Genomic DNA, 15839 nt, shown 5'->3' with positions numbered 1-15839 from the left:
GCCTGTCCCACTCCTCTGGGGCAATGATTAATGACTGACAGAGGAAATGAACTGCTAGTGGAGAGAGTTGCTGAAATGAAAGATGACAGGGAAAACCGGAGTACCCGGAGAAAAATCTGTTCCGCCTCCACTTTGTCCAGCAAAAATCTGACAGGGAGTGACCGGGATTTGAACCACGAAAAGCAGCAGTAAGAGGCTGACGCGCTGCCACCTGAGCCACGGGGGCTTTCATGCCTTTCCATATCATCCGCGGTAAATAATGCACAGTAATCTACCGACGCACCTGGTGCATGATACGCCTGATGACCAGCATTACGTCTCGATTTTAACCACCGTGCGGGTCAGCAACATTCAAAACTCCAATTATTACAACTTTTAAAGAGTTCTCCACAAATATTTTGCTCAGGTTGGTGAGTATGACATGCTCTACTAATACGCAGTGAACGTGTTAAATGGCAATCATTTGTATTGGATAGGTGGACTTAACACAATTATACTCTGTATGGCTCTACATCTAAATTGACGTTTTAGCAGATTTTGGCTCTGTCTGGTGGTTATGCGCTGAAGCATAGACATCCAACCAATCCCAAGCTGCCTTCATATCGATTTATATCGGCAGAGCACGATCTCGAAACCCAGTTGCCAACTCTAATATTTACATTCGCCACGTGGTTAACCTCTCTCGCTCAGCATATGTGGTATTCGGTACGGTTCGCGATCTTTTGCATTTTCCTTGAATATTTAGTGTGTTTGTCATATTGTAGGAGGGTTCCAGTGACTCTGAGATCAGTAGAGTGTTCCCTTTGTAGGCCATAACCCCCTTTCTGTGCCAGCCATTAGCCGTTAGTGATGTATTATTTCCTCATTCTCTTTTATTGTTAATAATATATTCTCTTTTAGTGCCAGATATTGTTAGAAAGTGTAGTTCTTGTGAATTTGTTTTCAGTCCATATTCATTCGTTTTTCTGAGTATGTATTACAATTTAAAAGGTCTGTTTACTGCGGTCATACTGCATCAGCTGTTCTCGCAGGCGTAGCGCACTGGCAACAGAGGAAAGGCGATGCTCATATGTTTTGCGAAACTTCAATTTAGAAGTACGGCCGTGCGGAGTATACATTCTTTTTAGAATTTTATCCTAGTTCCTATCAATGTGAAGGAAGTACAGTAAGAAGCCACTCATTTATTTGACTAGATCAAGCTTTTGGTGTTGCTTAAGAACCACTTTGGAAGTGGATGGGAACCAAGAGAAGGACTGCAGTGTTATGCAGATGTACTGAAGAACTTGTAAGCTGATGGTGTTCAGATGGAGACGTTAAGTCTTCGCCAGAGTAGGATGTTAGCCGGCACTAGGTTTCATCCTCTTCTCTCCTACCATAATATAATCACATCATTCATTTCATCCCAGTAACACATTCAAATGGCCACACTGTTGACTGAAAACAGATTTAATTTGCCCGTCCATAGTTTGAGTGCACCTGTCACACAAAAACATGCATAAAATATAAAATAATGCAGATCGCTCAAATTTTGCATACATGCCATTGAGGGTTATGACTTACCTATTCTTCATTCCTTGAATGACTGCTGGCTGAAGTACGAATGTTTCATTCGAAATAATTTCAAAAAGAGCAGATCCCTGCACTCTAAAAACATTGCAATTTTGGATGGTGGGTGGACTATACATTTTCCATAAATATTTCTGAAACACTGCTGTATCCATGAAATGGATATACACTACTGTATATCAGGTTTATTGTCTTTATTTCTCCAATTTCCAATCACTACGGTTCTTTTTTGTCACCAGCCGTGCGCATTTGGAAGAACCTAGTGCGGCACTTTCACTCACACCAATATTCTGGATAGGAGAAGTCAGAAGGCCTGGAGGCTACTCAGGCGCCTCAGTAATGATCCCATCTCTTTGTAAGGTATCTGCAAACCAAATTGCTCACCGACTTGTCCAGTTCTAAAACAAAAGCGGATGTTACTAAGACAAAATTCAAACAGGAGACCAGTATGCTTTCTAATCCCTTTACCAGAACTGAATGAGGCTATAAATATCAGTAAAAATGGAAAGGTTCCTGGTGTAGATGAAATCTGTATTCAACAAATCAAGAATTTTGGACCTGTTACTAGAGAATGGGAACTAAATCTTCTTAACAACAGCATTCGAACATGCAGAATACCCAAAATTTGGAGGAAATCTAGAGTTATAGCATTCTTTAAACCAGGAAAAGATCCACATGATCCTAAAAATTACAGACCAATTTCCTTGCTCTGTCATTTATTCAAGATCTTAGAACGAATGATTCTGGTAAGGCTTACAAGAATAGTTGAACCACTTTTGATCCCAGAACAAGCTGGTTTTAGAAGAGGGAAGAACTGTACATCGCAAATCCTCCATTTGACCCAATAGATTGAAGATGGTTTTGAAAATTAGAAAATAACTGGTGCAGTCTTCATCGACCTAACTGCGGCCTATGACACAGTCTCCAAATTCTGTTGAGTAAACTTTATAAGATGACAAACGATAACAAGCTGACTGAATTTCTTCAATGTCTTCTTGAAAACAGAAGATTCTTTGTGGATTTCCAAGGGCAACATACTCGCTAGAAGAACCTCAGGAATGGCCTACCCCAAAGTAGTGTTTTGTCTCCAACAACCCTTGCCAAAAGGAACAAAAAGCTCCATTTATGCAGATGATCGAGCTCTTGTCACCCAGGGTGATCAGTTTGAAAGTGCTGAACGGAGACTAATCAAAGCCTTAGATGAACTGAGTCCATACTACAGAGAAAAACCATCTAAAGCCTAACACCTCAAAGACGTAAGTCTGCGCTTTTCACTTAAAGAATATGCAGGCAAGAAGAAAACTGAAGATTTTCTGGAAAGGTGCTCTCTTGGATCATTGCTCAACACCCAAATATCTAGGGGTAACTCTGGATCGTGCACTCACGTATGAACAACATTGTGTTAATACAAAACACAAAGAATCTACGCGAAATTCCATTCTTCGCAAGTTATGCTGTACCAAATGGGGAATGCAAGCTCAAACAATGAGAACTACTGCTTTAGCACTGAGCTACTCTGCAGCAAAATATGCATGCCGTGTTTGGTATAGATTGTGTCATTCCAAACAGGTAGATATTGCTTTATTTTTTTTTTGCTAGTTGTTTTACGTCGCACCGACACAGATAGGTCTTACGGCGATGATGGGACAGGAAAGGGATAGGAGTGGGAAGGAAGCGGCCATGGCCTTAATTAAGGTGTGCCTGGTGTGAAAATGGGAAACCACGGAAAACCATTTTTAGGGCTGCCGACAGTGGGGTTCGAACCTACTATCTCCCCAATACTGGATACTGGCCGCACTTAAGCGACTGCAGCTATCGAGCTCGGTGATATTGCTTTAAATGAAACTTGCCGGCTTATAACTGGTTGCCTACGATCTACACCTTGTGACAAGGTGTACTGCTTGGCTGGCATTGCTCCTCCAGATATAAGATGTGAAGTATTTGCCAAACATGAAAGATCTAAAGTAGACATTTCCCAAACACATCCGTTACACGATTATCAACCTGCTGAACAACGAATGAAATTGAGAAGTTTTCTTCGTTCCACTGACTGCCTTTCGGAGTCACCTCAGTCATCAAGACCAACTTCCTGGAGATCCAGAAACCTCCATCTCAATGGATGGATGGATCCATCTGAAACTCTTCCAGCCGGTTATGAAGAGCCGTGGTCTACATGGAAGAGTCTGAACAGTCTGCGGTCGGTCGATCTAAGAACAATATGAAGTGGGGTCTTTCGGAAGAGTCAACCTTCTGTGCCTGCAGAGAACAAACCATAGCGCACCTACTTAATTGCAACTCCTTCCCTCTCGTTTGCACCATGCTAGATTTGGTGAAGGCCACACCAAATGGTTGAGATCTCGCCAAATTCTGGTCCAATATGATACAATTGTTACTTGAATATAACTCTAGTATGTTTTCACCAGTTAAGCCTATCTCTCATTCTTAATTAATAATTTATATGATGTATTGCTTCTGATACGAATAAATAAATAAAAAGTAACTTTCGCTGTTGCTATCACTAACCTCAAACTCTGAATAACTTTCTGAAATATCATTATTGCCATAATTGTCATCTAAAAGAATGTCTACAAGAGCTTTCAATCTTTCATCATCTATCGGTTCTACTGCATAATGAATACTGAATACCAATGAAAAACTAATTCAACAATTTCATTGTCACACAGTAATACAGACAGCATTGTTTACCAACAGTACATACGTCTAGTTTCCTACAATGTGTATTGTTAGAAACTATATTGCAAAGGGAATCTAATATGTACGAAGATAAGAGATGCATTGCGAGGTGAGCTCGTGATTTGATTCATGCGCCAAAACACTGTGCGCGACCACAGCCCGTCATATGTCGTGAATGGGTTAATTACTCTGATGATGTTGACATCATGAACAGCATCCGGTCGTAAAAACCCTCTAGGAAGATACATCTCACTTCATCCCAGACCCTGTAGAGAAATGGGACAAGGGTTGGACACACATTGTCTATTCAAAAGCAGGCTGTTAGCAGACGCTTATGTGACGTGCTATCAATGTGAATGATTTTGAGTACAACAGCCTGTCTACTATTGGAGGGGAGGAGCTGGGAGAAATCACTTAACTTAAATTTTAGTCAAACGTGTAAAGAACCATCTACCTTTTCCTTGTATTCCTCCAACACAGCCATGTTCGGCCGCCTGTTGCTCAGCTCATTCTCCTTGACGGACACTTCATACGATAAAGCACTTTCATCCACCTTGAGTAACTCCTCTTCTGTTAAAGTTACCAGCTCACCTGGAGACAAATCTCCGGGAATCTCATGCAGTTTGAGAGAATCCAACTGCAAGGAACAAAGAAAACATATCAGAATGAACAATGAATCTTAAGAACCCCTGCATCATATGCCTTAATTCATTCCCCATTTTTTAAAAGTTAATAGAAAAGGAACAAACAATATCAATAAATACCAAGAAAGGGATCAAGCTGATACATCAACTCAACAGACAGGCAAATGTTCTTACAATGAACAAAACATACGTATTTTATAGCCTTTCATAAAGGAGAATTGCAGGGTGCCCGCTAGTCTTATCTTTTCATACAACTTCAACAGACAAACAACTTTGGATTTTATCTCATCTTTAACCAAATTAACATAACTTTCGAAGAGACATAACACCACAAGCTCTAGGCCTACTCAACCTCACACATTTTCCATTTGACTTTTAATACAAGAAGCTACAACCACGTCTACCAGCTGTATTTCTGGCGAGTACTTGTCCTTGCTCCCAAGTGCTTTAAGAAGTTTGTCGTATTATCTTTTTGTATAAAATTAACAACTTACCATCACTAAGAGCGACTTTTATCCTAACTATTACGCTGTCATAAGCTACTTACGCCATCTCCAGAATAAGGCACCATATTTACCTAATTTTACTTCAGCGCAGCAATTTACGTATTCTTTTTGAACTTTTAACTAACCACTTGTTACCACATTTTCAAAACCGAGACATTCGTAAAGATCTACAATAAGGATTGACTATAAGACTTTGTCATAAGAGTACTTATAACTACTATATTCTACCTGCTAGTCATTTTATACACATTTGTACCTAAAACAGTATCCTCTTATTTAGGTATAAGAACAATCAGGATCCTGATCTATCTATCTTTCTTCCAAGTATGAGATTTTTAGGCTGATGATGCCCTCATTATGGGTGAAACATGTCCCTATCTAATATGTTAAGAACTATTTCTTAAATTTAAATAAAAAAACTCTTATGTATTGAACAGGTGGAATTTATAATTCTAGTATTATTATTTGACTTTAGAGTAGAGCGTAGCCGGGAAGGTGGTTTCGTATCTTCGACTGCGCAGAGAGATGCAGAAGTATGAGGTGCGGTGATGCCAATTTGGCTACTCATAACAGCACAAAAGTGTGAACATTTTTTCATCCAGTTATATCTTTAATTCCAAAGTGACCTATATTTTTTATGGGCTTAAAAGTTTCGTAAAAGTCCAAATTAATTTTTAACACCAAACCCCTAAAAAGTGATGAGGGAAATTTTCGAGATATTACGGAAGGTAACTGGACGTTGAGAGAAATGAAAGGCGAAGTGCAGAGACTTAGAGAACATGCATTATTGAGACACTTTCAAGCTCCCTAAAAACTTAAAAATTTGGTACCAGAGAGGCTGATACATCCACGATCACATGAAAAATAAAAAACTCCTCAAAATAACTTAGCAGGCCAAGGTGGGCAGGTTCAAATTTGGGGATCAGAAGCTAAACACGGGATAAGAACACAAGCCATGTAGAAATTAATGAATATGCAATTACAAAACTAATGTACTAAATACACTTGTGTGTGTTACACATCTTTATCTATACCGTATTGAAAATGAGAAGCTTTAAATTCCTAATTTTATAATATGAAAAAGAAAGCTAACAATGCACACAGAGTGAAAACAACTGTAAATACTGAAACAAAATTAAAATATAACAAATTAAATTAATAAATACAATATTACCTGGTGACCTGAACACTATATTATTTTTATACCTCATTATCCTCTGCACTGTTCTTTTGAGGTGTGGCAACATAGTGTTTCTCACCTTCCCCACCTCTGAATGCCTGCTGCTGCATGGTCACAAAATACAAATACACTCTATATACTACTTCCCTCGCCTGTCGATGCAATACTTGTCTTTTTGCTCTTCCTGGATCCATCTTACACACGCAAATAATTCCCTAAATTTGTTGATAGTGATATTTACAAATAAAACTCAAAACATTAACTCGTGACCTGCACAAACAGGCACCTCTTACTGAAATGATTCTACTGGCTAAACTGCCTTCCTAGCTGTATTCTACTCTAGTAACCTAAAACAATTTTCCCTGTCCCTTCCCTGTGTTTTCCCTGGGATACTCCAATTTTTCCTGCATCAAATTTACTGGGACACTGAACTCAAGAGTGACACTCGAGATCTTTATCATACTCTGGAATCATCATCTTGAAACATATTTTGCACGAACACTTACTATGGCATGTATGTGTGCTCCAAAGAACTTGAAATAAATGCATCATAAGTCAAGCTACACCTTATCATAAAGTGCCAATCTGTGAAGTGGGTTAGCTGTAATCCCAGACACTACAAGTAACAAAAAAGAACTACATTAACCACACCAAGCCAACAGTCAATCACTGTTCAAACTAATGGCTGTGTTCATCAGGGACCTTATTCTCGAAGTTAGCGTTAGTAAGCATGTCAGTTTCTAAACAGAAGCATATGGGTTAGTGGTCCGAAACTCAAGAATAAGATCCCAAGTCCTGTAGCAAATGGAAGTGTTGTTCGAATATGTATGCTGGTCAACTATTGTGCATAGGAGAAAGCACCACCGACACATTTCTTCGTATATACAATATTTCTGTGATACCGAATTTTCTCGCATAATTAACGCCCTTGCATAATTTATGCATCCCAATATTTTTTGGTCCAAAGTGGAGGGAAAAAAAAAAAGTTCATGCATTTAGGCGGGTACTCACTAGGAGGCTGCAACACGTAACGCAACGGTTACTGCAACCTTGCATAATGTGTACGTTCGTCAAACCTCAATGCGAACACCAGTTCCGCAGCGTTCGTTGTGACACATGCAACAATGCCATCCAGTATAGTCGTCATGAGTACGGTGTATATTCTGCTGCAATACCTAACTGAAGACTATAAACATCCCCGTCGATGGTGGCAAGGTGACTTTTACAAAGGTAAAGCTAATTCCAATTTGCTTCTGGATTTGAAATTGCAAGAAATAAGAGGATATTTGAAGAATTTCACTCGTATATCACCGACCGATTTCGAGTATTTATTAAATTCGGTTGAACCGAAAATAAAAACAAGGGACACAAAAGTTAGAAAAGCTATATCTGTTCAAGATAAATTGGCACTTACTTTCAGATTTTTAGCCACCAGTGACAGCTTCACCAGCTTGCAGTATCTTTTCAGAATATCCAAGCAAGCCATAAGTAATTTTTTAAAAATAAATATAATAATAATAATAATACAAATCAAAGACAGAAAAGAGAAGAGGATTTTGAAGAACAAAAGCATAAGTCTCAAACTAAAAGCAGTTGAACGGAAACAATATACTATATCGGACACACAAAGGGCTTCCAGGTCGGAGAGGATGAAAAAGTTCTGGGAGAAGAAGAAGAAGAAATTAACTCAAATGTATTGATTTCAGTGCTCCAATGTGGGCGTAAAATATGTAAATAAATAAATAATAATAATAATAATAATAATAATAATAATAATAATAATAATAAAACAAGGAATATCATCAAACAGACACTTACCAACACCAAGTCAAAGGTCAAGTTCATGGGTGAAATATCGGAGTCCTTTGAAGTCAAGACTGGTGTGAGACAAGGGGATGGACTCTCACCAATTCTTTTTAACTGTGTCTTCGAAAAGGTGATAAGGAAGTGGAAAGAAGGAATCGCAAACAAAGAAGCATTCCGTATTGGAAGAGGGGCAGGTGCTATACGGATAGACTCCCTGGCATATGCTGATGATATCGCAGTCTTTGCCAGTGACATAGAAATAGCAAAGAAAAGAGTGGAACAACTCCACAGCATAGCAGAAATAACTGGAATGCAAATATCATACAGTAAGACTGAATTTATGACCAACATCAAAGAGGCTCCCCAAATGTTAAAGCTGAAAGAGGGGAAAGTCAAAAGAGTAAAGAGCTTCAAGTATCTTGGAGAAATAGTTCAAGAGAATGGATCAGAGAAGCTAGCTCAGATAGAACGAGCGAGAAAAATGGAAACAGCATATCAGCTCACTAGAGACACCTACAACAAGAAAGCTTTGTCATATGGAGCCAAATTAAGACATCTGGACACAGTCATCAGACCTGAATGCTTATACGCAGCGGAAACATTGGACATGATTGGAGATCTAGACAACATCAGAAAAAAAAAAAGAGAGGAAAATGCTCCGGAAGATCTTGGGCCCGAAAATGAAAGGTGGGGAGAGGAGACTTAGACCCAACAAAGAACTATACCAGAAGACAGAGGAAGTCGTCGTATTCATGAAAAAGCGAAGGCTTCAATTTTATGGACATCTACAGAGAATGGACACCAACCGACTGACAAAAAGGATTTTCAGCTTCTCCAGCCTAAGGAAGACGGAACCAAAATGGTTTTGGGAAGTAACGACCGACCTGGCCAGGATAGGAGTAGAAAAAGGGGACGTACTGGACAGAAACAAATTTAGACAAAAAGTGAAGGAGTTCAAGGGTTTCCAGGAGACTGGGGAAGAACATGTGAAGAAGAAGAAGAAGAAGAAGAAGAAGAAGAAGAAGAAAACCTACACAGAAGAAAGAAGTCAGTGCAAGGATGAAGAAGTACTGGCAGAATGTGAAGTCAGGACTGGGTGAAAAATAACAAAGACTGTAAAATGTGGTCCATAGATGGCCGGAACGATAATAAATAAATAAATAAATAAATAAATAAATAAATAAATAAATAAATAAATAAATAAATAAATAATAATAATAATAATAATGATATTTGCTTTACGTCCCACTTTTACGGTCTTCGGAGACGCCGAGGTGCCAGAATTCAGTCCCGCAGGAGTTCTTTTACATGCCAGTAAATCTACCGACACGAGGCTGTCGTATTTGAGCACCTTCAAATACCACCGGACTGAGCCAGGATTGAACCTGCCAAGTTGGGGTTAGAAGGCCACCGCCTTAACCGTCTGAGCCACTCAGCCCGGCAGTAATTTTTTTTTTTTTGCTATTTGCTTTATGTCGCACTGACACAGATAGGTCTTATGGCGACGATGGGATAGGAAAGGGCTAGGTCTGGGAAGGAAGCGGCCGTGGCCCTAATTGAGGTACAGCCCCAGCATTTGCATGGTGTGAAAACGGGAAACCACGGAAAACCATCTTCAGGGCTGCCGACAGTGGGGTTCGAACCCACTATCTCCCGGATGCAAGTACACAGCTGCGCGCCCCTAACCGCACGGCCAACTCACCCGGTAATCATAAGTAAATTTGTACCACAGGTGTGTCAAGCAATCATCAGCGAATTAAAAGATCACATAGAGGTAAGGTTCATTTAATTTTATTTCATTTCATTAAACTTTTAAACTTTTTTTTAATAAGATATCATTTATATTGAAATCATTTCGCACTTCCCTGAAGGGTCCCATAATAATGCTATTTGCTTTACGACCCACTAACTACTTTTACGGTCTTCGGAGACGCTGAGGTGCCGGAATTTAGTCCCGAAGGAGTTCTTTTACGTGCCAGTAAATCTACCGACACAAGGCTGTTGTATTTGAGCACCTTCAAATACCACCGGACTGAGCCAGGATCGAACCTGCCAAGTTGGGGTTAGAAGGCCAGCGCCTTAACCGTATGAGCCACTCAGCCAGGCAATAATATACAATTGCGATACAATACTATTAAATTTAGACAGGATTCCTCAGTCCACTCCATGACCTCCGTGCGTCCTGACTATGAAATGTGTCTCGAACACGTCAACGAACATACTGCGCGCTGCTTTGTGTTCACCGGAATACCGACAACCAGATGGATCACAGCGCGCCTCACTGCGAACGGTTGCAGCAACGAAGCTCAAGGCGTACTCATTAGAAAAATATGGTTGCAGCCTCCTAGTGAGTACCCGCCTTTTGACGCAATAACTTCTTCGAACATCCATGACGCAGCTCCGGATACGTTTCGAAATAAAGATCTCAAAAACTCTGATAGCAGCCGCCCTCCTGTGAAATCGGGTATTTCAAATACTGGGCAACGTGCTGTTATCAGTTGATAGGAAATACCACTGCACTAGTTCAGTGAGAGAATCAGCGCAGAAGTGACTAGTGACGCTCTATTCCAGTCTGGTACAAACATATTTTGCGAGTGTTTCGGATACGGGACATGCGTTTTCTGTGATCTCAAAATTGTTTGTTAGTGAGCAAGTATTTGAGTAATACTGAATCGTATAAACTCACGGTCATCAGTTGTGCCGAAACATACAGGAACAGGGTAGCGAGCTACAAGTAATCAGTGTTTGAATGCAACGTCCACTACCGCAGTAACAGAGAGTGCACTTCAAGCAACCAACAAGTATCACCAAGCATTTCGCAGACAAAAAAGCCGCAAGTTTCTGCAAGTAGAGGAGGATCTGCTTAACTATATTATTTCGTTATGCAACGCTGGATATGCCGTTTCTCATGAAGTGCTGTATTTTAAAGGATGAGAAATAGCTGCTGCACATGGAATCAGTGTCTCGGATTTGAAGTTTAGCCACGGCTGGATGATTAATTTTATGAAGAGAAAGGGTCTTTCTCAAGGCGAAGAACAACATTATGTCAAGAAAAATACCGAATGATTTCAACCACAAAGTAATTGATTTTTATTGTTTTATGATTGAGAAGTGTAAAGTGTAGGAATATTTTATTTCCCAAACAAGAACTGCAGGTCAGATGTCAATCAGTTTCCATGTGCCACAAAGTCGAACAGTCGATAAGAAAGGGACATAGTGTGTTATCGTACACACTACTGGAAGCGAAAGACAACAATGTATTGTACTGCAATGCTTGCTGTAACAGCTGATGGCAGAAAGCTTGCACCTTTCGTTGTTCTAAACCGAAAAACAATGCTTGCGTAAAATTTCTGCGAGGGATCCACGATTATATGCAAGAAAAAGTTCGATGGACACGTCACTCGTACAAGATTGGATATAAACGGTTTGGAGAAATCTAGCAGGGTCCCTCCTTCGATGCCCAGCCCTTCTCATGTTGGACAGTTTTCTTTGTTCTTTGCTGGTATGTCATTATGTAATTATAAAAATTGTATTAGTTCATGTTTATTTCACTTCATGTCGTATTGTCAGCTCGTAACGGAAAGAATGTTTTCCATTGTCGGTACGTCAAACCCATGTGTCCAACTTACCTCATGAACCCTATCTGACTTTTTAGAAAAAACTTTTAAACTTTTTTTTTATAAGATATCATTTATATTGAAATCATTTCGCACTTCCCTGAAGGGTCCCATAATAATGCTATTTGCTTTACGACCCACTAACTACTTTTACGGTCTTTTACCCAAATGACAATAACCGTAAATGAGTAACAATTGTGTTTCTGTAAATCATTTTTAAATATCTGAATTCCTTGAATATTTTATGCACACACAATTTTTGCCTTATTTTTCGTCAAAAAGTGCGTTAATTACACGAGAAAATACGGTAATTTCGCTTTCTGTTATTTTTCCTTAATAGTGAGGCAAAACCCATAATAATTATGTGCAATCCATAATAATTAGCACCTCTACATATGTAAATTACATGGGTAGGTTTTAAAACACTGGGCATTTAAAAGGAACATTATGACATTCTTTTGTCTTTCCCTTCAAAATTCCTATACTGAACTTTGTATTATCCTTCAATTACAGCGAGAGCCCTATCAACGACGCATCCGTTATTATGAGCGATTAAGTGTGCATGATTATTTTCCGTTACTGACATTTATGCACCCAGCGATTATATTGCAAGCGTTCGATAATCTTCTGTAACATGTCCTCGCTATGTCCACTAGCGAGCTCTCTCATCAACATTCAAAGGCAATCTTGGATACCTGTTGGATACCAATATAAATGGTCCGTTATTGGACACAATAAATTTTCCAGCTGACTCATTCCTGGTTGCCAGCATTTCGCCCCCCTGTGCCCCAACTACCGTGGCATCACTACTCTCTCATGCACTAAAAATTCTGGAAGAAATTATAAGAGGATAGATTATGAGAAATTATAGAACCACTTTTAGAAGAGAAACAATATGGCTTTAGGCCTGGAAGATCAACAACATTATATTTGCTGTCAGGATGCTAATGGAAAAACAATGGGACATCGAAAAGGCCTATAATAGCATACCAAGGGAGCTTATTTGGGAGTGCCTGAGAAAGCTCAAAGTTCGAGACAGTCTAATTTAAAAAGTTAAGATGCTTTACGAGAAAACCAGAAGCAAGTCGGTTCTGGATTGTCAGACTGGTTTGAGACAAAAAAGGGAGTACAACAAGGTAGTGCTTTGTCGCCCCTATTATTTATCATTGCAATGGATACCACATTAAAGGCGCTAAAAGAAAAGGGGCAACAAGACTTAAAAGCATTTGCATTTGATGTAGTAATTTGGGGTAACTCAGAGAAAGATGTGGAAGAGAGACTGCAGGGGTGAAGTCAGGAGTTTGAAAGAGATGTATTAAACATCAGCAAGGCTAAAACAGTGGTGTTGAAGGTACAGAAGGGTAAGTCAGCCAGAAATCATGCTAAATTGCACTAAGCTGGACAGTGTCACAGAATTTAAGTACTCGAGTAGCATAATGTCCAAGGATAACTTAGCTAAATATGAAGTAAACAGTCGAATCAGCAAAGCAATATATTTTTACCTCCAAGTAAGACAGCTACTATGGGATAAAGAAGTACCACTCAAAACCAAGATGACACTGTATAAATCACACTACACCCCTATCCTTACATACAGCCTGGAAACCGCTACATTAACAAGAAAGGACAACTCAAAACTTCAAGCAGCAGAAATGAAGTTCCTACGCACAATGATCCAGAAGACCAGGAGGGATAAAATCAGGAATGAAAAAGTCGGAGAAGACTTAAGACTAGAAGACTCCTTACTCCAGAAGATTCAAAAGGCAAGACTGAAGTAGTTTGGTCATGTGAAAAGAATGAGTGTCAATAGGTCTGCAAGAAAGGAGTATGAAAGAGAAATAAGGGGAAAGAGACCAGTGGGCAGACCTAGAGAAAAATGGACATACTTAACGAAGAGGGATGTAGAGGAGAGAGTTCAGGATTGGGAACGGATTGTGAACGAAGAATGGTTCATGGACCGAACAAAATGGAAGGGGTTCGTATACCACACCTGGGAAACTAGAGTTGGTCAATGATGATGATCATTGTTTAGGTTAAGGCTTAATCATAAGGGTTCAATATTGTAAAATTGATTGTAATTTATTCCAAGAGGCAAGATTTCTCTGTGACATACGGAGACATCAATAGGTATGAAAAACCTGAATTTACAGGAGTTAAAAACTGATCTAGTAGTTCAAAATGGAAATAAAATTGCATTAATTACAAATTAGAGATATAACCAATAATAATCATATTGATTAGTACAAAAAGTTGTTTTGCTTTTTTTAAGATTTCCATTTTGCGGTTACAAGGTACGCACAGACAAGTGCAATACAATTCGAGAAGGCAGTGTTGGTTAATTTTAAGCAATTCTGCTGGACAGTTAGTGACACGGTCTCCTTAGAACGATCTGGAGGCTTCGTATAATCATAACAAAATAATTAGGCCTATACAATGTTTCAGAAAAAATGCAGAGACAAGTTATCCATTCTTAGGCGATAATATGCATTTTTGCAAATAAATTCAGTTGTCATAAAATTGTACTTTTACCCTGGAGAGGGCTCTTAAATGTAACACCAACTAGTGTATGGCACTGAAGTAACGTGAGGCCGTCTGACAGCCTGTAAATTTGGACACCAGATAGGAGCACCAAACCAGTTAATTAACATTTTTTAAACAAAAGTGAGGGAGTTTAAAAAAGTGACAATAAGGCACATACCTGGTTTTTAGTAGCATTTAACTTTCCTTTGTTTTCCTTGAGTGTGGCATTTATTTCATCCAATCTGGGTTGACTGTCTGTCATTGCAGCTTTCAAGTCGTTTTCTTTCTTGGATTCTGCAGCCATCGCTTCTTTCCTCTTTTTGACTTCACCTTCCATTTCCAGGTTAGATTCCTAGGAATAGAAATACACATACACAAAATTTTAAATACTTTAGCTTAATCCACAAGGAAAGCATAAGGATGATGAGGATGATGATGATGATGATGATAATGCCTCAGCTACCATATGCAAACATTTTAATTTGTCGCCATTGTGGCTGCCTTTGTCAATTTCAATGTTCCATTTTATTCTACTAGATGATAAGAGTAACTGGACCTGTGTTGGGTGATCCGTGGCCAAGTTTTAATTAATTTTGTCCGATAAATACCAAATATGTCACTGGAAATAAAAAATATGGACTCTTTCATCTTCTTTTATAAAATGCGGGTTTGAGTCCGCAATCCTATGATCATAGGGCTGCTACTCTACCACTGATCCACACATTACCTTATGTCAAGATTGAATCCAATAGAACCTCGATGCATCGTTCCCAGAACTGTTGTTTTTCCCGTATTCATCATTCAATTTATTTAGTTTTGAAAATGTTCCATATAAACTAATGTTAAATATTCCTGCATCTACCATTCCTCAAACTACTGTTTATCGCATCGATCGTAAAAAAAAAATACTAGTCCTCTGCCACAATTTCCCCGCGTTGATCGTTTATGAGAAAAATATTTGCAAACATTCTTTTGAATTTAAAGTGGCATGAAATAAGGGCAACCTGTTACGCGAAAATGTATGAGTTACGACCGATTAGGAGTTTCTAGGCTTGAGCAAGGTTCATGTAGGCTGGACTGCAGTACGCAGATTAATTATGTGCAACCACACTATATAAACATGCCTATGAGCCTCCTGGCGCCAAGGCTTCTGCTCGAAGCGCCAAGCTGCCATTGTGCTGTTTCATTTCATTCTGAGTGGTTCTGTGCTGTGTCTAGGTTGTCTGCGGTGATTACAATTTTATCTATAAGAAATAAGTTGACAAGACCTTCGATCTTGACCATGACCTTTTCAATAAAATACATT

The 15839-nt window shown here is 39.2% G+C and overlaps 1 protein-coding gene across 1 annotated transcript in view; it reads right to left on the bottom strand.

The window, feature by feature from the left end:
* The window catches only part of glu (structural maintenance of chromosomes 4-like protein gluon), a 185020-nt gene that overhangs the window by 21776 nt on the left and 147405 nt on the right, over positions 1 to 15839 (bottom strand). Inside the window, exons 18-19 of the mRNA XM_067159498.2 lie at positions 14712 to 14885; positions 4715 to 4897 (exon numbers count right to left, since the gene is read on the bottom strand). Coding sequence (XP_067015599.2) covers positions 4715 to 4897; positions 14712 to 14885 — 357 coding nt within the window. The remainder of the gene's footprint in view (positions 1 to 4714; positions 4898 to 14711; positions 14886 to 15839) is intronic.

Source organism: Anabrus simplex, chromosome X, assembly GCF_040414725.1.
Source record: "Anabrus simplex isolate iqAnaSimp1 chromosome X, ASM4041472v1, whole genome shotgun sequence".
NCBI classification, from domain to species: Eukaryota; Metazoa; Arthropoda; class Insecta; order Orthoptera; family Tettigoniidae; genus Anabrus; species Anabrus simplex.
The sequence above is the reverse complement of the archived record's forward strand: the minus strand, read 5'-3'. Positions and strand labels throughout refer to the sequence as shown.